At 39.2% G+C, this 22177-nt stretch overlaps 2 protein-coding genes across 2 annotated transcripts; one reads left to right on the forward strand and one right to left on the reverse strand.

The window, feature by feature from the left end:
- The first annotated feature begins 808 nt into the window (after positions 1-808).
- Positions 809-20863, forward strand: LOC132262942 (guanylate cyclase soluble subunit beta-1). Its single transcript, XM_059762454.1, has 15 exons — positions 809-1560; positions 2249-2322; positions 7947-8047; positions 8360-8478; positions 8572-8721; positions 8995-9205; positions 10253-10459; positions 10611-10725; positions 11486-11645; positions 11755-11837; positions 11948-12118; positions 12415-12486; positions 13142-13445; positions 14608-14765; positions 20691-20863. The coding sequence occupies exons 1-15, from the start codon at positions 1558-1560 to the stop codon at positions 20857-20859; spliced, it is 2097 nt and encodes a 698-aa protein (XP_059618437.1). The 5' UTR covers positions 809-1557; the 3' UTR covers positions 20860-20863.
- LOC132264673 (uncharacterized) lies at positions 14929-20618 on the reverse strand. Its single transcript, XM_059764951.1, has 9 exons — positions 20213-20618; positions 20041-20129; positions 18080-18179; positions 17728-17837; positions 17502-17605; positions 17284-17379; positions 15541-15700; positions 15352-15470; positions 14929-15277 (listed from the first exon to the last, which is right to left on the reverse strand). Exons 1-9 carry the CDS (start codon positions 20514-20516, stop codon positions 15169-15171), a joined length of 1191 nt encoding a protein of 396 aa, XP_059620934.1. The 5' UTR covers positions 20517-20618; the 3' UTR covers positions 14929-15168.
- Positions 20864-22177: the final 1314 nt, after the last annotated feature.

Genomic DNA, 22177 nt, shown 5'->3' on the forward strand with positions numbered 1-22177 from the left:
TTTTGCTGCCAGCAAAAAGAAAACAAAGAGGAAATAGGAGACGATATAAGGAATTGCCTGAGGGAATTTTTCGTCATGTGACTTTGTACTTTCTCTCAAGCGAAAACTTTTACACAATAACAAGTTCAAACCCAGCTCAATTTTCATATACCAGAAAATTCCTTTGTTTAGCGTTTATTTATTTATTCAACATAATGTGTAATTATTGCTTAATTTACATCACAAATCTTTTCACAATTGCTTAATTCATGAAATCAATCCTGATTTTACTTTAAGATAAGAGTAATTCTCTTACTCTGTCTCTTAACTGAAAAATCACAAAATTGTCGACTTATTACATTTTCGATGGAGCTTTGCCACTTGAATTATTTATGTCTTTCAATAAGTATTGTCTAATTTATACAGATGTTTTCAAGGTATTTGTTAATTTCTCGAAATTATATAAAAATAACAATGATATGGAAATTAGAAATGCTCCACTTAAGTCCTAATAACACTGTATTAAAGTAATTGCTTCGAGAATTGCCTCGAAAAATGAAAATGAAACGGAATCCTGGTAATTATCTAAGTATGTGCGTCGAATTATCGCACCATTGGCGTCATAATTCGTACATGTGTGACTTGGATGAGCAGAAGAGGGTGAAAATTACCTGTTCTCCCCCGTTGGAAAAGCCTTATGCTCCAGCAAATTCGCAATTTTCCGCAAATACACCAACCATATCGACTCCCTCGCCTGGCACTGGCGACATCTCATGGGGGGTGAAGCAGCACACCCGAATCTTCTACGTAGAGTAATCGATCTAGTTCTTCGTTTATATAAAAAGTTTTCCCCGTTTTCATTCAGTCGCACCCCGAGTTGTGTCCCGACCAGTCGCCCCATACGCGACCAGTCTCAGTGGAAGAACACTTTTTACAACACCTCTCTATGTACAAAAGTGAATTGGTTGATGATTGAAAATCATTCCGCCAGTGGCCAGTGTCTGTTTCTCGTCTGAATCCGGTGGAGTTGCACACGAGTGCCGAGGATTGGGGAGCTTTTGTGTATATTTAGCACGGAAATTGACCGATTTGTGCACAATTTTCTCTCAGATTTCTCATTCAACACTTTCGCTCGCCTTGTTTTCCACCTTTTCATCGCATTGTGGGAAAGAAAAGAGTGGGAAAAGGGTCTCCATCAGTGGTGTCAAATTGCTCAGATGAGTAAATTTGCAGCAATTTGTGCAAGTTGACAAAACTGTATGTCTGGTAAATTGTCCTGTGAGTGTGTGTCATAGAGATTTAATTGAATTTGCACACAAAACCAATAACAATGCATTTGTCATGTGGTCTAGTGGTCCACGTCGTCATCATTTGAAAGAATATCCGTGCTCTGTGCGTAGGTCGTCAGGGTGTCGAAGGAGAGCGAGAAAGGAAAGCTCCTGCAATAAAGCAAATTACATTGAGTGAAATATTGTGAGTTGGTGTCAAATTCGCAAAAACATAATCTCCGTAGCAGCTTCCAATCCGTTTTGTCGTTGTCTCTTCGCCTGCTGGAGGAAATTTGGTGGAGAAGAAAAAATGGTACGCCCATAAAGAGTTTTATGTTGCTCTACTGATGTTACACATTCGACGACTCAGTACAATTCAAATTGAATTTCCATTAAGGCTGTAAACATATTTGCCCCCAAATGGGGGAAAGAGAGAGCGTGAGAGTGTGTGTGGAAAAATAGGCGGCACATACGATACAGCCAAAATGAACTGGGGCAACTAACATGGCCCATTTGCACCCCTTCCCACGCACTGTCTCCCGAGATGCTTGAATTTATGTGATGTCGTAGTTGCAGCCCCTCAGCCGAGACTTCCATTACACTTGAATATGTTGCTCAGTAATAATTTAATTTCACACAGAGATTTACTCATGAATATAAATGTGATAAAAAGCTCCCAGCTGATATGCTTATGCATATCATAATCATTCCCGAAACTTCAATTTTCTCCTGATGAAATATGTACCTTTGAGAGTATCTACAAATTTAACAATTAGGGTCTCTCGGCTATGCAAATATGACACTATAAATTTCATATCTTCCATACTCACACCCACTTTGTGATTATTTCTACGCATGTTTTATGAAACAATCTTCACCAGCAATCTCAACCAAAATGCCTGGTACACTCTCCTGCTCTTTCTTTCCTCCCTTCTATCTCTCTTTCTATGCTAAAGCAATTTTTTCCCACAGTCTCTGAAAAAAATGTCCTCTATTTTCAGTACGGATTTGTGAATTACGCTCTTGAACTGCTCGTCATCAAAAATTTCGGATTACAAATATGGAACCAAATAAAGTGAGTCTCTTCTACACAAAAGCACCCCCTAAATCTGGCTTATTGTTTCACCAAATTGTGATTTTGAGTGATGGCAATTTGTGTTTGAAAAATTATGACGTTCCCATGGCAGACAATGCCTGGATGTACTTCAGAGAGGATTTATGCATTTACTTCACCCCCAGCAATCATGTGTTTACAAGCCGCGTAAATACTCATGGGAAATACGGAAGACTTTCAATTCGAAAGTGGGAAAATTGGCTGCGTCAAAGTGATTAGCGGGGGCAAATGTCGGAGGGCTGAGGTGACTTTTGCGCCGAAAAGCCAAAGTCAAAACCTTTGGTTATCGATCATCTCAAGTGAGAGTGGCACAAAGTAATTTTATTCACTAAGAATTCCTGCTTAACGCCTTTCTTTTCACGCCGAGACGTGTAGCGCCAGTCTCACTTATCCACACACTGTGTGTTTGTTGTTAACTTGCAAAAGCAGTTTTAATAAATTTCCCCTCGTTGGTGGGAAGATATTTAAAATATTTCTAATAACATTCTGCCCTTGTAGCAAGAGGGTAAATGTGCTCAAAGAAAAATGTATATGTAATATTGTTGGGGAAGAATGCGTTTTCTGGTGAAATTAATTCCTCTGGTACGTGTTATGTGTTATTATAAATTCTTCAGCGCAATATTCACTCATTCTCCATCCACAAAATTCACTGTCGGAGAACTTTTCCTTCGACTCTCAACACTTTGTTATTGGATTGCTGAAGCGATATCTGTCATCTTCTCTCAATTTATAAATTTACACGAGATGCCGTGCGGAAAGTCTTCAATTACACAGCATTGAGTACATGTCAGAAGAGCACATCTGAAAGCATTTGTTCTCCCCTTCTTCTATTGAGTAATTTATGTGGTGATTTTAGTGTATTCAAATGTGGTATAATTTTACAATACATGTAGATAGAGTCATTGTGAGACAATCCAATTTGCCTGCTCCAATATGCTGATGACTAATCGTTTTGTACACTCTTGGAAACATGTAATTTATTATAACATGTGAGCATCTAAATTCATATTCCATGACCAGTAATTAAAAAGCATACATACATATATTCACATGACGCTTTACATAAAACTACGGTTTTGTGTCTTAACTCACTTTGAGCGCAGACAGTGGCAAAAGAGGAGGAGCGAAGTAACTAAGAGAAACTATTGATTCAAAATGTTATCTCATCCGTTATTAAATTTTCACAATTTCTCTCCTTTAGGAAATTTGGAAAAACAAATACACAAGAATATATAGGGACGAAACCACGAGCAGTTTTCGTTTGCATTTTTTCTGGAGTCATGGCTTAGCGCGTCTCTATCGGATTTATGTTCTTATTGCCAAGAGCACAAAATGATAAATATACTCCCTGCAAAGAGCTTTTTTGTCTAGAATTGCTTGTGATATCCCTTTTCTCGAGATTAACGACTGGGGAGACTGCATTATTTATGAACGTAATTTTAGAAAACGACTATATGCACTGAAAACATTCTCTTTGTCTCTCATCCTTGTGTAGGAAAATTGGAGGATGAAAAGAATTGTTTTTAGATTCATAGGAGACAAATTGGGAGTCTTTGTTTTATTTAGCGACTTTATTGCTCCTGAGCAAATGTTTCTTCAAAGGCATTAATTATAGACTTTACGACAAAGCTACATAATTAAAATCTTAGGCATGTGCTTGTGTTGAGCAAATCACGGTCCGAATGTGCAATTAAGCACGGCTCGGGAAAATAATGTTCCACTGAGGGAGAGATAATGAAATTGTCGTCTCAAATTCTCAGTTAAAGAAGAAAAAACAATAATTGGATATTGAGTAATTGTTTGGTATTTTGGTACATTGTGAATGGTATTTAATGAATGAAGCAACACAGTTCATTCACGCATTCATAACAGCGCATATTTAAAAGTTTTTCAGACACTATATGTGGCTTAAATCTCTTAAATGCAGAAACAAAGCTCTGATGACAAATTGCCAGTCGCCAAATCGTGAATCTCCCGAAATAGCGCGCTAAATTTCTGGAACGCCAAAGTGACAACGTCGCGTTGTTCATGGATCAAGGCATTAACATTTTTTGCCACTGAGGTTCCAACAATTTTCTCTCAATCGTTTTTTCTGCCTTGTGTGCTATTCTAAAGATGAATAGTCCTTAATGTGAAATGTCATGTCTTCTGTATACATGTATTTCTCACTGTTATTACACTTTCAGACACAGGATACATTTTGACACTTTTTCATTTCGCATTACGATACGAAGTTTGTGCGGGGGGGGGGAGGGAGTAGAAAAAGGAGCTCCGGAAAAGACTTATCCTTTTTATTATATTCTGAGATATGAAAGAATTTTCTGCTTATTCGTCACACAGTAATAAACTTGACAAACTTGGATTTTCTTCTCTCCAGATTTTTGCACAATGTCGAGAATTGAAATTTGCATGAAATATCACCACACAATCATGACTTCGTGTGAGTAATTTTGACAAAGTTCCTAATGAAGACTTTCAGAGGAGAGAAAAAAGGAACTTTTTCCCATATAAAATTGAATTTTGGACATTTATTTTACATTTGAAGTGAGAGAAAAAAATCACATGAGAAGTTCTCCTCAACCCATTGCTAAATATTCTCCTTGTGTCGTGTTTATTCAGAACCACAATTATTTTCGTATGTACCAACAAGTGGTTAAAATTTCATACACGTGTTGGGAAAACGAGAACACAAACATAATTGACTTGTTATTCCTAACCGCAGAAGTGCTCTGGCTAAACAGGACTTTTCCCGAGCAGAGCTTTTCCCTGTTTGTGAATTTAACTTTGTTGCATTGTTTAAAAAGGATTATACCTTCCAAGTTGCAATTCCCTTCATTCATCGCAATTGACCCTGTTGTTAATTAATTATAGAATTAATAGAGAGCATCATGAAAACTTTCTGCACTCCCTTCACTAACTAACATAATCAACGGTTTAATGAAAATGTAACATGTTTTATTCATAAACTCTTCATATTTACATTTCCATCTTCCACTATACAGTTGTATTAGTATGCAAGGAGATTCTGCTCGAAGGGAATGTATGCAAAAACTTTCAAGATGCTATTGATGAACGATTCAGAGAAGCTTCTCAAGTATCTCATCCTTCTCAGAAAGTAGATACTTTCGTGTAATATGATAAATGAAGACTCACGTGCGTGCATTTTTATGTCCTCACAAGCAATCGAGATGTTTGAATATCTCAGAATGCCTTCAATGCCTGTATATAAATACTATAATCATCTGGAAGTGATACATGTTCGACTGTAATTTTGAGAGAATAATTGCATTCGCAACTACTGCAAGATACACGTAACCATAGTTTCGTGTTTATCCCAGAACACGTACAGAATATCCTTCTATGATGCTTTCTCAAAAGCATCCGAGCAGAGCACAATTGGCACAGAATTTATGAAGAAGTTTTCGTAAACACATTTGTGCAAATTTATTTTATTGAGATATCAATTTAGCACGGTGCAAAGTTGCAAATATACCCAATAAAATTATGAAGAGGAAAGCAAAATGTATTTGAGAGATGAAAATTTTTCCTTTGCTATTTATAACACAGAGAATTGCATCATGCTTTAAATGTATGCTAATGGAAACTCCTTTTCTTGCTAAATCAATTTCATTCAAATGAATAGTGGATAGGGTGAGGAATATTTAGTGGTATATCGGGCTTTTTAGGTCACAAAAATCACAGAAGAAAATATGGTATAACAAGCACCTTCGGCTTCATTTACCTTAAATTGGAGTGTCTTTAAAAATAGACAGCAAAGTGCTCTATTTTTGGCAGCCACGAAATCACTCGTACGAAAATATTCACGTGCCATTTGAAAATCCTATGCAAAGTGGATTTTGACAAGATAATTCGCTGAATGGCACACAGTATATTTCCATAATTGGGAAAATGATCTTACGGATGTTGAACATGATAAGAGATTGTATAAGATTCATGTCTCAATGCCACCATTCGGAATTTGATCCAGTAATATTTCATTCACAATGCGTTGTATATGATTTATTTGCTGTATTGATATTTATCGGAGGAAAAGCCCTCTCTGCCAGGACGGAGAAAATAATGTTGACGGAATACTTCCTGGTGGGTATGAATTTAGGCCAAGAGTGCGGGGAAAGTGAGTGTCAACATTTTGGCTACCTAAAGTCTCACTAATAGGACACCCGTTCTTATTTGTTTCTGCAGGCTTTGTAAGAAGTTGTTTTGTTTGTTTGAGCATGGAATTACAAAACATTTTAGGATGCCGCCGTAAAGGATCCTATTCTATTTCATCTACTGCTCCGGAGGCCCTCCAAAATCCATCCACACTTCTCAAACTAACTCTGCGGTCTCGGAATTTAACTTACCTGCAGACCATAACGATTTTACGACGTTAAACGTACATATTTCATTAATTCAACCCCAAACATATAAAATTGACTTTAACAGCGGTTTTCACTATAGTTTTGTTTTTGGCAAAGACTATAAAATAACGGAAGAAACCATCAAAAAGTTTGAGGGAAATAGGAAAAAGATTTTTCAGGCTGATGTGGATTTAATGTGAAATAATGAGAAAATCGGATAAAAATCTTGAGAATGTGTCTGCAATTCTTCATATCGTATACATCTTGCAGAATCGCAATTTCTTTTTAAACTGTTTCAGGAAGTTTTGTGCGATTGAGGGCCAAGCTGAAGGGAGGAAATTCAGCAGTCTCGTAACACACATAAAGTTACACTTGTCTTTCTCTTCCTGGCACACTGGAAGTTTCCAAATCCCACCCCAGTAAGCCCTCGAAAGCTTCTGCTGTCTGTGATTCTGTCGAGAGACGAGTGGTGAAGTGAAAACTGTGGTGCATTTGAGAGAAAATGCGCGTGTTAAGGGTTCTCGAGAAGATGGATTTTTTCCTGTGGTTAATTGCGAAATGAAATGAGGCTAATTAGAGAATTTACTCTTGTTATATAAAATCCCGCTAACAACTTTTCCGGTTCAATTGCAATAGGAGCACTTGGGATTATCGCGTGTACGGCATCGCATCTTCCATCAGAAGGAATGAAGACCGTCGCTCTATTATTCTGGAGGTATTATCTCTCTGTGAATAGAGAGAGAGAGAGAGAGCGAAATAAATACATTGGACCACTTTCTGCTGCGAAGCATTGAGAAAATGTCAATTCTTCCTGAAAGATATTTATGTGTTTTCCGGCGACTATTCATCGCCTCGCGCGTATCCATGTGCTTCTGTCGAGCTTTACACATTAATTTCCCTCATTGTTTCCCGATCTCACAGCGGGAGCTCAGCAAGAAATCAGAGTAATAAGAAACCCGCAAACACCCCCAAACTATTGCGGGGTCGTGGAATTGAATGCGATTGTCTGTCAGAAAATCAATAAATGATTTCAGCGAGAGGCCTCGGATGGGGTAATTAAGTGGCTGTATATGGAAAATTTTATGTAAGAACCATTTGTTGTGCACAATCATTGCCAATTACTCAAATTAACAATGCGTGAGCCAGCAGCCGAGGGGGAGACAAGTGTCGTGCTTGGAGCGTTTTAAAGATTTAATTCCATATTTTGTGTGTGTGTGTGTGCAGGAAAAAGGCTGAAGTCACGATGGAGGGACAATTTCTCGTCCGGCAAATCTACGATGACGAAATAACATACAATCTGATAGGTGCTGCTGTTGAAATATTAGGTGAGTTCTTTGCATTAAGCATTAATAATTGCCTCAAATTTATCTGCGGGGTGACACCTTTCCAACCTGGCGGTGGAAAGTGTGTATAAGCATAATATAAAGTTGTTAGTCAGAAATGTTGCGGGCAAATTTCCACAAAATATTATGAAATTGCAAAAATTAAATTCATTGCCCTAATTTCCGCAAATATTACCACTCACTCTACCATCATCCGAACCGCACACTCACCGCCACGGCGCAAAACTTCTCTCTCTGGCTTTTCTCCCAACATTACAGCACTTTGTGAAATATAGATGATGTCTAATTTTGCAGAAATACCCGCTGATGCTATTTTAGAGTTATTCGGGAAGACCTTTTTTGAGTTCTGTCAGGATTCGGGGTATGATAAAATTCTCCAAGTCCTTGGTGCTACTCCGCGGGATTTTTTGCAGGTACGTGATAAAAGGTGGCACGCATGAGGAATTTCCGCATAAATTACCACACACACACACCAACACACTCTAACGAAAACATCTCCCCCACAGAATCTCGATGCCCTGCACGACCACCTGGGAACGCTGTATCCGGGAATGAGGGCTCCATCTTTCCGGTGTACCGAGAGCGAAAGTGGTCTCAAGCTGCATTACTATTCCGAGCGTCCCGGTCTCGAGCACATTGTCATTGGAATAGTCAAGGTACTTGAGGAAATTCATCCCCTGTGAGAATTGTGGCATAAATAGTCGTCTCCGCTTGTGAAGCTGTGGGGAATCCTTATGCCTGGGAAATGTGTTGATGCGGAATACTCAATTCAGTGGAGGGAATGAATATCTGAAAGTGATATATCTGGGGGGCAGACGTAATGCCATTGCACTACAATTTGCAGGGAATTCCAATACATTTTCCATTATATATGGGGCTTCCCGTCAATGTCAGCGGAATTTCACTGAAACTCAAACATCTCGTTGCAGGCAGTGGCATCGAAGCTCCATGGCGTTGATGTGGAAATTCAAATAATTAAACGAAAAGGCGAACCCATCGACAGCGAGGACCCAGTCAGTCACATAGACCATAGCATAGGGTTAGGCAATCAAAATCGCGTAGGACGGCAAAATTGTACCTGTATGAAATCGCCAGCGCTGCAAAATGGGAGCAGCAAGGAGGTTATTTGCACGTGTCAAGGTGAGTTCCATTCATATTTCTCTCCAATTGAGACAACATTTCAAAGTCGAGAGTGAAATTGATACGTACATTTCAAGTGTTCTCTTGTTATTATACAAATCACCTTTCAATTTGTCCTCTGGCGCTGTGGTGTGGCGAGCGAGAGAGAAAAGGGTCTGAGGAAAGCCCTGAGACGTATATAAATCCATTGACGAAGAGATTAGAAAGTCGAGGATTAGAGGTGAATGAATGTCAAAGCATCATTCAAGAGTGAAGGGAATAATTAAATGTTCACCAGAGGTGGAGTGAAAAGCAAAAGGAACAATTGTCCATTCATCCCACGCTCTCGGTCCTTTGGTGGGGAAAATGAATAGTTTTGAGCTTGACAAAGAAAATTCAATGGCGTAAAAGGAGTCTTTTCATTAAATGAATGGTTTGTCCACCCAGCTTTCATATATAGGAAAATATTTTTCATTACTATTCTATTCCCTTTTCACACAAAAAACCATGCTACAATTTACGAGAATGTGTTTGAAATTGCACACTAAAAGCCCCATGATTTTTCCACTCCGGTTATCAATGAAAATTCATAGAGCTTTCATCTGCACTGGGTGTCTGCACAATGAATAGTCCCAGAGAGTGAATGTACCATGATGAATTGCTCAGTGTTTGAATTGTAGAAAGACAATTGCGATAAAACTTCTGCTAATGGATTATACTCCTTTTTAATCCAAGCGCAAATATCTGCTCTTCCGCAAAGTCCGAGCGCTCATCCCCAGGATATAGCGAACCTGCAGATGCTCTCCTTGTTCCTTCCGAGCACAGAGAGAGAGAGAGATGTGATGAAAAAGAGTAAATAGAGTTTTCCACTCATTTCCTAGCCACACACACAGTTGAATTTGTCACAGAGAGACATCATTTTGACATATTAAATAAAATAAACTTTGGTGATAACCCACTTCCAACTTTGAAATACATACACCCTCTAATTTGATATTCTGGGTGAAGCAATTTGTCACGTAAAAAAAGCTTAACATATTCCATGTGTGTATTGTGTCGTCCGCACAGAGAATTTGCAGCAGAATTTGAGTCGAATCAGCAACGAGACGACCGTCGTGGGTTTGAGCGAGGAGAGCGGAAAGAGCAAGGCGGGAAGTCAGGAACTTTCGGACCATATCCAATTTTTGATAACGGAAACCTCCGGCTCCAATACGGAAAAATCAATATCGACGGAGGAGAAGGATCTGCCCGATGATGCAGAAATAACGTCTCAAGGTATCATTGTAAAATTTTATCGCCTTCCGAAACATTTCTGCCAATGAATTCAATCAAGACACTGGCGGACTTCATTATCGGAAAATCTATGTAGAGTGGCTGAAGAAGAAGGACACATTTGATATTAACTTTCTTTCCACTTCTTAATTAGATGGTGCCCTAATATCGCCATCAACCTTCTGCAGAGTGTTCCCATTTCATATTATGTTCGATCGGCAAATGCGAATTGTTCAGGCGGGAAAGTCAGTTTCACGTGTTATCCCCAGGTACGTAGTCATTATTTATACTTTAATACTCTTCCATGTGGTGCTTTTTTCTGGCTATGGAAAGTTACGCAGCAGCAAAGGCAAAAACTCAGCCCAGAATCCACACACAGAGACCTACAAAATTATGTATACAGACTGGGTATATTTCGTGGAGAAGTTTGCTTGAACCTTGACAATGCTTTCACAATTTTTACAATTTGGGATCATACTTTGAACTTTACCTGAAAGTTTGTTGGTCTCTAGAGTGGAGAAGAGCTTAGTGAAATAGCATCAATTAAGAAAAGTTCGAGTTTTAGTTGTGTGTTTGCCTTAAAAACTTGATTAGGTAAATAATTTAATTCCGACTAAGGGCCTAATTTGACTTTCAAGTCTTTCTCCAACACACCGTCTCACAACTGGCAATTTAGCATGAGAGAATTTGCCATTCAAAACAACTCCAAAAGAGAGATAACAAGTATCCCAGAAGCATTTGCGAAGCTTCACAAAGTCAATCTATTCTCATGGAAATTTTAGAGGCGCGCATTGAGGAGATTTTCCAAGGGGAAAAAAAGAAATCTCGGAAGAAATTTTTACACTCCTCAAGACTCTTTCCGTTGGATCCAAATGAATATTAATTGCCCAAGAGAGTAGAAGCGCACTTCATTTTAAATTACTTTTAATCACACTCATTATCCGATGGCGAATCGAGACTTCATACACAGTTTTCTTTCTTGTTTGTCCTCCTCTCGGATGGGGGTTGGAACAAAAAACACCCCAACAGAGTGTCAGAGGAGAACTGCCCACTGTTGGAAGTGCTGGAAGCCGTGCGACCCCACTTGGACATGACTTTCGAGAACGTTTTGGCCCACATTAACACAATTTACGTGCTGAAAACAAAACAAGGTGCAATGGGCGAACACGAGCGATATCTGAGACTGAAGGTATGTTACATAGGGGAGGGTGGGAAAAAAAAGTTGGGTACATAAAAACATCATATAGTGCCCATGTACACGCAGCCTCCCGTTTGCTCACACACATAATTTCACGCAGGGTCAAATGCTGTACATACCCGAATCTGATTTGATCCTGTTCCAGTGTTATCCCAGTGTTATGAATCTCGATGACCTCACCAAGTAAGTCAAACACGGTTCGGCCATACATCATGTTATGTGCCACGATAATAAACGATATGTTCACGCTGGAAGGCAATATTTCACTTACCGCCACCTTTTTTGCCACTCAGGAAGGGCTTGTTCATATCCGACGTACCGCTTCACGATGCAACGAGAGACTTGGTCCTGCTGTCTGAGAAATTCGAGGCAGAGTACAAGCTCACGAGAAATCTGGAGATACTGACAGACAAGCTACAGCAGACCTATCGGGAGCTGGAGAGTGAGAAACAGAAGACAGATCGGTAAATATAATTTACATCAATTTTCCCCATACGGCTAAATCAATTTTCCCACCCAAAAAAATATGACGGATTCGACGGATGAAATTTTCACACAAACACACGAGCGCGCATCCTCGATAACGTGATATTTGGCATTTGAATTGAGAAGGATATTCAATACTATGCAGACAAGAGTGGCAGTGTCAATAAGAAAATGTACCCTTAGCAATGGCGATATGAAATATAATCCCATTTAATCCAGCACAACATGCAATAAATACAGTAATTGGATTTTAATCACTTGCTAAACGTTTCAGCTTACTGTACTCCGTTCTACCGAAAACCGTCGCTAACGAGTTGAGGCATCAGAGACCTGTCCCTCCCAAAAGGTAATGTTTATTTTAATACACAGCATAAATGTCTCAATATAAAAGCACTCACCCATGGGGCATCTCGGTTTAGCCATTTGGCACAGACACACTGGGCTGGGCGGGGGATTAAGATTGAGCCATAATGGTAGTTTCTTGCAAACTATAAAAGACATGTGTGACGGGAAGAATGTCTGATGGAATAATATTTTTATTTTATCAGAGTTCAGTGGCTCTCTCACTCTCTCTCCCTCCTCTAATCCACTTAGTGCCGAAATGGGGTCTTGAAATGCCCCAACATTACTCCGTTTATTTAATAATATTAATAGGATTTGGGATAAAGCCTAACTCATTTCGCACCTTCAGGTTATTGACCTCATTTTGCTTCTTATACAACCACATAAATTCTCCAACATCTGCAATCCGTTCACCCTAAAGCCAAATCCCTTCTCGTCGCCGGTTCACTCTCGGATGATTCACAACATCAATGCAAGTGAACTGGAAGATTCCGGACACCGCATGCATTAAGCGAAATCTGCAACAAATTGCTCAGATTAATCCCCCCATTTTGCTCTTGGCTTTGCCTCTTTGTCATTATTCCGCCAATTGAGCAATAAATTAGTTAATGGCACAAGACATTTTCAAGCAAATATTGATGTTTCAAATTTCTCAACAGGTACGTCACTGTGACTGTCATGTTTTCTGGCATCGTGGGCTTCGCCAAGTATTGCGCTGAAAATACGGACGCCGAGGGCGCGATGAAAATAGTGAAGATGCTGAATGAACTCTATACAGTGTTTGATGCCTTAACCGATTCCAAGCGGAATCCCAATATTTACAAAGTCGAAACTGTGGGTGATAAGTACATGGCAGTGTCTGGCCTTCCGGATATGTGTGAAAACCACGCCAAATGCATCTCCAACCTCGCCCTCGACATGATGGATATGGCGAAGAATGTCATGATGGGATCTCAGCCTGTGGTAAGTTACCAGCAAGCATGCATTGGTTAGTGTTGCTTCTCAGTGACAATTCTGGGTCATCCGGCGGTATCGCAATGACGCAGTGCGATTGTTTCGCATTAAAGTTCAAGACAATTTGAATTTAAGCTCCGATAGTCTCGAGCAATCGGAAGTGAAATAATATTCCATTCTCCGATATCCAATCCTTTGAACTTTTCCCGGAATGTTTAGTGGAATTCTTCTGTGTGCGCTTTGCCTTTAAATTTCCTTAAAGCACATCTCGGTTTTATGCCATGAATTTTAATTCAATTGCTGGAGATTCTCGTGGTGAAAGTTGAAAAAATGACTCTCTGTTTAAGATAATAGAATTTTTTCATCAATTCTACTGTTCAAAATTTCATGTAGTGTCTGGGGAACAAAAACTGCATAATTTATCATAATCCTGAAATGTTGTGCATGAAGTTGATGATGTCAGAGAACAATGCAACTAACCACGAGTGGAGAAAAAATGCAAAATTTCAACATATGCATTTCTATTGCACAGCCTTCACAAGTCACTGATTATATATTTGTATTTATGTATCAAACATACATACTATACTATGAAACTATAAGTAGTCTTAACTTGATGTTTATAAATGCACAACTTAAGCAAGAGAGTGTTGAAAGTTAAATAAAGTCCCTCGTGCTCTCTTAAGGTGTACAACATGCATTCTGTTTACATTATGATAAAGTGTACATTAAGATGACCATAAATCAAATAACTGCCTATTTGGCAGGGTGGTTTTAAAGTTTGCATCTGTGAGGGAAAAAATTGCCAAAGTTTAACATTCTCTGGGTTGAAGTACAAAATTAACACAGAATTGAAAAGTTTACCGTCAGACCCAGTTTGTTTTATTGATTCCACGTGTAACTTCTGTCGTTACATTTTCCCCCTAAACTTGAGAAAATTTTAATCATTTTCCTAAGATTTGCGTCTGAATTTTATGTTCTCTTCTCTCTGTTGTGCTGGTTGTGTTATGAAAACTCCAAATATTGTTCTCTAATCCTTATCTAAATGAGATTTCAGACAATTGCCCCTATCATTTTGCCATCTTCTCCATCTCCTAATGTTTTTTCTCACCCACCCACACCATTTAGGCACGGTGAAACTAAGCGCAGGTGTAAAATTTTCCATTTGCAGAGAATCACAATTGGAATACACTCTGGCGAAGTGGTGACGGGGGTGATTGGAAAGAGGATGCCACGATACTGTCTTTTTGGGAATACCGTAAATCTCACAAGTCGCACAGAAACGACAGGCGCCCCAGGATGTATTAATGTGAGCGAAGAGACCTACAAGTGAGTACGATATCAATTTTTTACAACCACATGGGGTCCATGGGGGTGAAAATTTCCTATTTTCTCCATCAACTTTATACGCACTTCTGCCAAGAAGACATCACACACACACACACGCACAATTGTGTGCGATTCACCCCGTTTTTATGAAGAAACATCAAAATATTGTGGTACAGTTTTTATGTGATTATATATAATGAATATGTATATTTTTTCGGGTGGGATATGGCATAATAACATTTTAAGTACAGGAACCCACTGGGTACACTGCAATAAATTATTCAATTATTTTTATGGGATATTGCCAAATGGGGGATGCCAGTAAAAGGCACTCTTCAGCGCCGCAGAGAGAGCGAGCTCAAGTCCGCGGAGAGCCGCAAATCTGGCCGCACAGTGCATCGAATTAGTCCTCCATTAGGTCAATGTAGCGCCTCAGGTGACGTGGCAGCCCAAAAGTTTTTATGCCCGAAGGCAATTTGCCCGTTTCCCTCAGGCGCTGGCGAATTGCACACCTGTGTGCAGTTAAAAGAGCATTTATGGGCGCACGAGAAGGGCATTACGAATGTATTTTGTGCGGTCTGTGTACCTCGCTAAGTGCTTGAGCAGTGACACTCCGCCAATTTGGTCGTCCGTCAGCAGGCCGTCCTTGATGAGCGTCCAATACTTCGTCATAAACACTTCCTTCCGCACATCAAAAGTGTAGGGCTGCGCGGACGAGTGGCTATATATATAAAATTTTCGGGGTGAGCAGAGAATTTCATCAATCTGAACAAACCTTAAATGGTAGATCAATAAATGGTACAGCCCTCATCAGTATTTTCAAGCACGCTTCTAATTGGTATGGATATCGTCTATCCTTCGACTCAAGTAATTTATCTAGTAATGCGATTATGGCACTGGACCCTCCGTCCGTGGGATTTGGATTGGCGCCATATCTGCAAATGCAATTATCTTATGTTAGTTATTTATGCAGAGAATATTTGACGAAGGTGTTTGAAGAGTGCTCTTCAACGCTCTAATTCGAATTATTGATGGGGCTTTTTAGTAACTTCATTCTTCATCATCATGAAGCAGAAACAGAAGCATTTTCAGAGAATGATGAAATGATTAATGAGAAGAATGAAGAATGTGGGCATTTTTTACCTTCATTTTGTTCACCTGCACAATATTTTCCCAGGGCGAGACAATTTATTTCAAATAAATGATACACCTTGAAAAGGTATTGTGTGAATTTTATACGACGCTTCCTTCCGTGGAATTAAGGATCGCGATGGTATCGGAAAAGGAAAATCGAAAATCCCTTTATTGCAGTATCACTCTTCTGCCACATTGAACATTCGATATTATTGAGCAGTAAAAGCTTTGGTGATTTGAACTTTACAGAGCGAAACACGCTGCCGAATTTTTACACGTGAAATTTCTCTCTCCTGGAAGCTCAAAAGTTCGATTTTATCCTTGAATTCTGTTTTCAATTTTCCCTCTGATTCAGTTTTGCTCCTTTCTTGCACTTATTTTCATATTGTTGTCATCTTGCGTAAAAGCAATTGAATGAGAACAATTCAGTGATTTTCCTTCCATTCAGGTTAATCCAAAACAATCACGCTATGTCAAATATTGAATTTAAATAAAATAAATCAGTTCTGCAAAGGTTTGTGGTAAATTCGCTCAGTGAACAGTTTCCTGTGTAACATTTCAACAAATATATCAAAGCTCTGTGTAAACAAAGGCAACATTAATTTCACAATAGATGTGCGGCTATGAAGATAGCATTTGAAATTGTAATTCCACATTGATTCATGTTCTATGTCGCATTCGCGCAAAGTCCTTTGAAGTGATTCCAATAAAAATATCAAGCGTGGCTACGGGTTGGGAAGTCAAACTCATTGAAATTCCGTTTTCATATTTTAATTCCGCAACTTTGGCTCTCACGATGGCCATGTTGTGTGGGATTTCTTTTTTTATAGGGAATTGTGTGTTTTCTTATCAAACACTCTGCCCCCTTTTCTTGGCTATAAAGTGAAGCTGAGAGTTTTACCTTGGGCTCAAAACCTAGAAATCAATAAGACTTACAGATGAATCTCGTGTATGTGAGGGCTCAAGATATTCGTGTGTGGTTTGCTAAAGACACAATGGCAGTTTTGGTTCGTCAAATGAATTTCCCAAGCCAAGATTGTTCAATGTTATTGGCGTTTACTTGAATGGGATACACAATACATGGTAATAAAATTCACTTTGGATCAATGTCGTTCACTGTCTATCAATAGGGCTTTTTCCATCCACAAAGGCGGACTATCTCTGTGAAGATAGTAATAAGGGATTATCAGCGGAAAAATGAACACTCAATTAAAAAGAAGACACTCGCCTCATTCATTGTTTTTTTTTGAGTCACATTCTCCCTTCCGAGCGCTGAGAATTCCTTTTCAAATCAATTATCTCAAGCACTCGAAGGGGGAAAGAGGGTGGGTGGCAATTTTATTTCCAACTTCAATATACCCTGAGGGTGGAATAGAGGACTTACCTCAGTAAAATGAGCAAAATATCCGGAGCTCCGGCCTGCAGAGTGACACGTAGAGGTGAAGCCATGCCACACGACTCGATTGGCACATCGATGAACCTAGAAATAGCGGGCATGGGAAGGATACTGTGAAAATACTGCTTCTTTCCCGTCGTCATCCCTCCTAAATGAGGGCATTTTCATTGCCTTTGTTCTCACGGTATAAAGCTTACTGTCATTACCGTGTCATTCGTGGATTATTTTGCTCTCCGGCGTGGACGGGAAATTCAATTCTCCGTCTCGATGCATGCTCCAAGAAGTAGACCATGGCTCGACTATTTTCATCCTTTTAGCGCGCGTGGGGGCGGCAGGAAAAAAAAGTGTCCCATTTATTGATTTTATACACTATGAATGGCAGAGGGTTGGCTCGAGAGGTTATGTGGGAATGCGGCTGCGGAGCGATTTTACCTGATCTCTAAAATCCGATTTCCAGCCTGCAATAAAGTAGGGCGCACTGGTTCCGAAGATAGCTCCCAAAAATAATCGTTCAAAGGTTCTCTCACATGAGTAGATTTCTCCTAATGACGAAATGTTACCCCGTTACATGGGGCAGATCAAATGGAGTCGATAGGTTACGGGGCGCATGGAGGAAAAATTGCGAAATAAAAGGAAATGCCAAGGGGATGCGTGAAGCTTAGCTTGCTCAAATTACTCTGTACACATTGACAGGGCGGGTGGATTCTCTGGTGAAGCATTTCATTGATGAGACCGCAAAGGGGGAGAGAGGGATGAAGAGAGATTGGAAAAAAAGTCCCCAAACCAAGAAGTGAACAGACGACAGAACTGTCGGTAACACTCCAATCCCACGATGCCTTCAGAGCGATGTAGAGGATGTTGTGAAATGTTCCCATCAGGCAAATCTGCACAGACGAAGAGAATTAGTGCGATCTTCTCTGAACAATTTCCACGGAGCTCCAATTGACACTCAATAAATTTGCATATTGCCACTAAATCCGCATGATTCCGTGCTATTCCAATTCAATTCGTTATTACCCATTGAACTATGGTCGATATTCTATTATGAAACATCGTCACCGCAATTGAGCTCAAATTATACTGCATACATATAAATGTAAGTCAAAATTTCATTATATTCCATTGTAATTGAATTTATGTTTGCAAATTGCACGGATATTGAGTGGAATATTGTGCAGAATCAGCAAAGCGAAGGGATGTTTTTTTATTACTTTGTATCAATTCTACTTTAAATAGCTATCGAGGTTAAAGACAAGGGTTGAGTGTTCAATGTCGTGACAAAGCTCTTTCGAAAACAAACTCTTTTGATATCTCACTCCAGATTACACAATAAGCAGCAGGAGTTTTTCTCTGTGGCACATAATACCATTATTGTGAATGCAGAAAGCTTTAAGTTTCACAAAGGGAAAGGCATCAGTATTTCCAAGCGCACAGAGTGTTTACAGGTAGTTTCATTTCGTACCAAAAACATGCAAAAAGTGACTGTTTAATAGACTATGTTTAATTTAGGAGTGAAGAGAGCACGATTAAGCAACGAAAGTCAGTAAAATAAATCACTCTTCAGAGCATTCAGAGAGAAAATGAGGCCACAGGATTAAAGCTTATGGGGTTAAATGCAAATAACAGCGGGAATAGTTTAAATTCATACGTCTGCGAATGCTTTGAGATATCTGATTTCTTCGTTTTTGAACTTCTCTCCTCCTTGAAAACTTATGTAACAGCTTTTTTCTGTCTCATGTTAAGGAATGAAACTGTTCGGTGAGTCTGAGAAAGTTTGCCAACATTAAATGGAGAAGATCCAAGTGATTGTTTGCTCACCATGAAAGATGGAACTTTTTTGGCAGACATGCAACTATTTTGTGAAAAGATAATTGGCTGATCTGGAAAGGATTAAGATTAATTTGGCTGTCTTTACAAGCATTTTCTTTCACTATCCTCCATGTGATTATTGCCTGTATCACAAAAAAAAACAACAGCCAGGAGAAGTGAAGCGAAAAAACAAATTATGCTTCTAATAAATATTCATGATATGATGAATGTTGTTACAAAAGGAGAGGAAATATAATGACTGGAAATTCGCTTCCTTGCTACGTGATATTCACAGTTGAATTTCATAAATGCTCATTTCCATATTATTTGAAAAAGATTTCTGATAAATGCAGAATTTAATATCACTGTGCTATTTCCGACTATAACGTGAGCAAATAAAACTTTTGCTTTTCGAATTATCTCCAAGTTACTCTTGCACTCTATTTGCACAGCATGAGATTAATTTAATTGTTGATTTACGCATAGTGAAGGATTCTTTGAATATTTACACAAAAAGTAAAGGGTGGAAATGGGAATTTTCTCGCAGAAGTAAATAACAATAAAAAACCCTTTGTTCGTTTGCATTTGCAATTTGTGTACATTCTGCCCTCATTCTTGATGATGTCACATTTAATTAAAAGCACTTCAGCTACGGGAAATGCTTGGTGCACCTCAATTTTTGTAATAAAATGTGTGCGAAACTTGATTAAAAAGTGTTTGCCTGGCATTTTAGCATGTAAACACATTTTGGGCTCAACTAACACATTTTTTTTCACATGAAATTGTGTATAAATTTTGTGATCTCACTGCCAAATTAAGTTTAATTTCATTTTCGCTAGTCGCCAAACATCACGAAAATATCCAAAAATATATGACTTTTTGCCACCCACTTTTATGTTTACACAAACTGCAGTGAACTTCTGTGCCAAAACTCACTTGTGAATTTTTTGCCTTCTCGTCCCTGTGAAAATGTATGGCAGTTTCCACTGCCAAACGAGCAGATTCTTCGGGTGCCAAGTTTTGTCCTGAAGGAGTTGTCCCATAAAATTAGTTATTGTGCATATTCGACACTTTCTGAGGGTCGAATGTCCCTCGCACATATATTTACCATCGCAAATGCCCGAGATTATTGAATTGAGATGATCTCGAGCATTCTTTCTGCTGTGTCGTGTCTGCAAACCATCTCTGTTCAGTTGAAGACACAATTCCTCGAAGAAGATGTAAAAAATTCTCTCCATCTTCTCTTCTTGCCACACAGTCGATATGAATTTGCCAAATGGACAATATAAACTAACAGACAGTGTTTGTTTAAAGCGAGAAGCAAAGTGGGGTTTCTTGTACTGCGAGAGGATGTCGGTCGCTGGCAAAAGTCGTGGATCGAAAAGGAGAAAGTCCAGTGCCATCGATGGCATGACCTGGAGAGCGAAATCTCTCTGCTTTTAGGAGCTGCGAACTTTAGCGCGACCCAAGTTTACTTTTGAGGCTTCCATGGTTGAAGAACTCGGGAAGAAGTTGCCCATATCGATCGGACTGTGCGATGCATATAAAAAGTGTGTTTGCCTAACGAGTCAATATCTCCGTTTCAGACTCCTCTGCGACGAGGTGAACTACGACAGCTCATTCCAGCTGGACTTACGAGGTCCGGTGGTGATGAAAGGTAAACCCGAGCCGATGAACGTGTGGTTTTTGACGAGGACCACCCCGCGGGACGTGAGTGCGGAATTGGAGCCCATTTCGGTCGATAATAAATTATAACCGAACTGAGTGCCCTCGCTTTACTGCAACGCTATTTGCCTGAAAGAGTCCCACATGTGCGAATACATAATACACTTGATTAGTTGGTTGTATTGATTGCAGAATAATTAGTTTGATTCACTTTTTGTGTTACGCCGTATCACCCCATTGGCTATTGTCAGGGCAAATATGAGAGCAACATAAACACATCAACACATATAAAATTGCTTTTTATTATTCACTTTACGACTTTATTATTATTATTAATATGTAATGTGGTCGCTATTACCGGAGATTGACAACATTATGTGTATCTATATGGACTATGTATACAGAGATATGGGGTTTGGGGTTGGGCAACATAGACGAATTCTGGAAAGCTTTATTGAGGATATACTTAGGAATAACGTATTATGTATAGAGAATAATATTTAATACGTGTAGATGCTTAAAATTATACATATTGCGGCGGAGGGGAGGAACTTTATGCAACTTCTTGGTAGCAAAGCATCAAATTTATCACTAAATAACTTAATATGCGTATCTTATCACATCAGTATTTCTATTCATGATACAAACCAGCTTTAAGGACTTTTCCAAGTCGATCGGACGTGAGACATTTTTTCTCCATGCGAAATTCCAGATTCATCAATCGCCGAAAAGAAACCAGGAACAAATGTAGACTCTTCCGAGACATTCTACTATCCAGACCAAGGTGTGCGGCTTAAGTTCATGCCTAAACCACTTTTTCACACTCTCGCTCTGCTGAAAATCAACCACTGAATTTCATCCGATATATTGCAGCTGAAACCGTAGATAAATACATTCACAAGGCGCCCTCATTAAACCTGAATGGCCATCCTTTTCCCACCAAACGAATCGCATTTGTAATTCAATGTCCCTACCTCAGGACGCTATCCATGAGCTGCTGATTAATTTTACGAGAGTGCTTCCCAATAAGTTATTCTCCTCTGCAGCACAATTAACAATTCAGTGGTTTCCAGTCGAAGGCAACTGAACTTGGCCGAACACCTTCAACCCATGCTTTATGATCTGAGCTTAATACATAGAAGTGTATGTATGTATCTTTTGGATCAAGAATCACTATAGAGAAAAATGGTGATTTTCTTGCAGATAAAAATTTTTCCCCCATAAATGCAATAACCGTATATTTTCCGAGAATATCCAACAACTATTTAATAGAATATTTACCCCAGTATTTGTGATGAGGAGGAATTTTGTGAGGATAAATTCGGGGATAATTGGAAGGGAACTTGCCAATTACATTTTCTCTCGTAGAAACGTGTCTCGAAGGTAGTTTTTTTCCGAGATGAGATTA

This window comes from Phlebotomus argentipes, unplaced genomic scaffold (genome assembly GCF_947086385.1).
Source record: "Phlebotomus argentipes unplaced genomic scaffold, Phlebotomus argentipes genome assembly contig_2, whole genome shotgun sequence".
Taxonomy (NCBI): Eukaryota; Metazoa; Arthropoda; class Insecta; order Diptera; family Psychodidae; genus Phlebotomus; species Phlebotomus argentipes.

Bases quoted from the DNA above. Each gene is read 5' to 3' on its own strand.
- LOC132264673 (XM_059764951.1), bottom strand. From the start codon at position 20,516: ATGCCATCGATGGCACTGGACTTTCTCCTTTTCGATCCACGACTTTTG. The intron at 17,606-17,727 runs GTAAAATCGCTC...GCGCGCTAAAAG, and splicing joins AATCGGATTTTAGAGATCAG to GATGAAAATAGTCGAGCCAT. The intron at 15,471-15,540 runs GTTTGTTCAGAT...TCGTCCGCGCAG, and splicing joins TTATTGATCTACCATTTAAG to CCCTACACTTTTGATGTGCG.
- LOC132262942 (XM_059762454.1), top strand. The intron at 8,479-8,571 runs GTACGTGATAAA...TCTCCCCCACAG, and splicing joins CTCCGCGGGATTTTTTGCAG to AATCTCGATGCCCTGCACGA. The intron at 12,119-12,414 runs GTAAATATAATT...TAAACGTTTCAG, and splicing joins GAGAAACAGAAGACAGATCG to CTTACTGTACTCCGTTCTAC.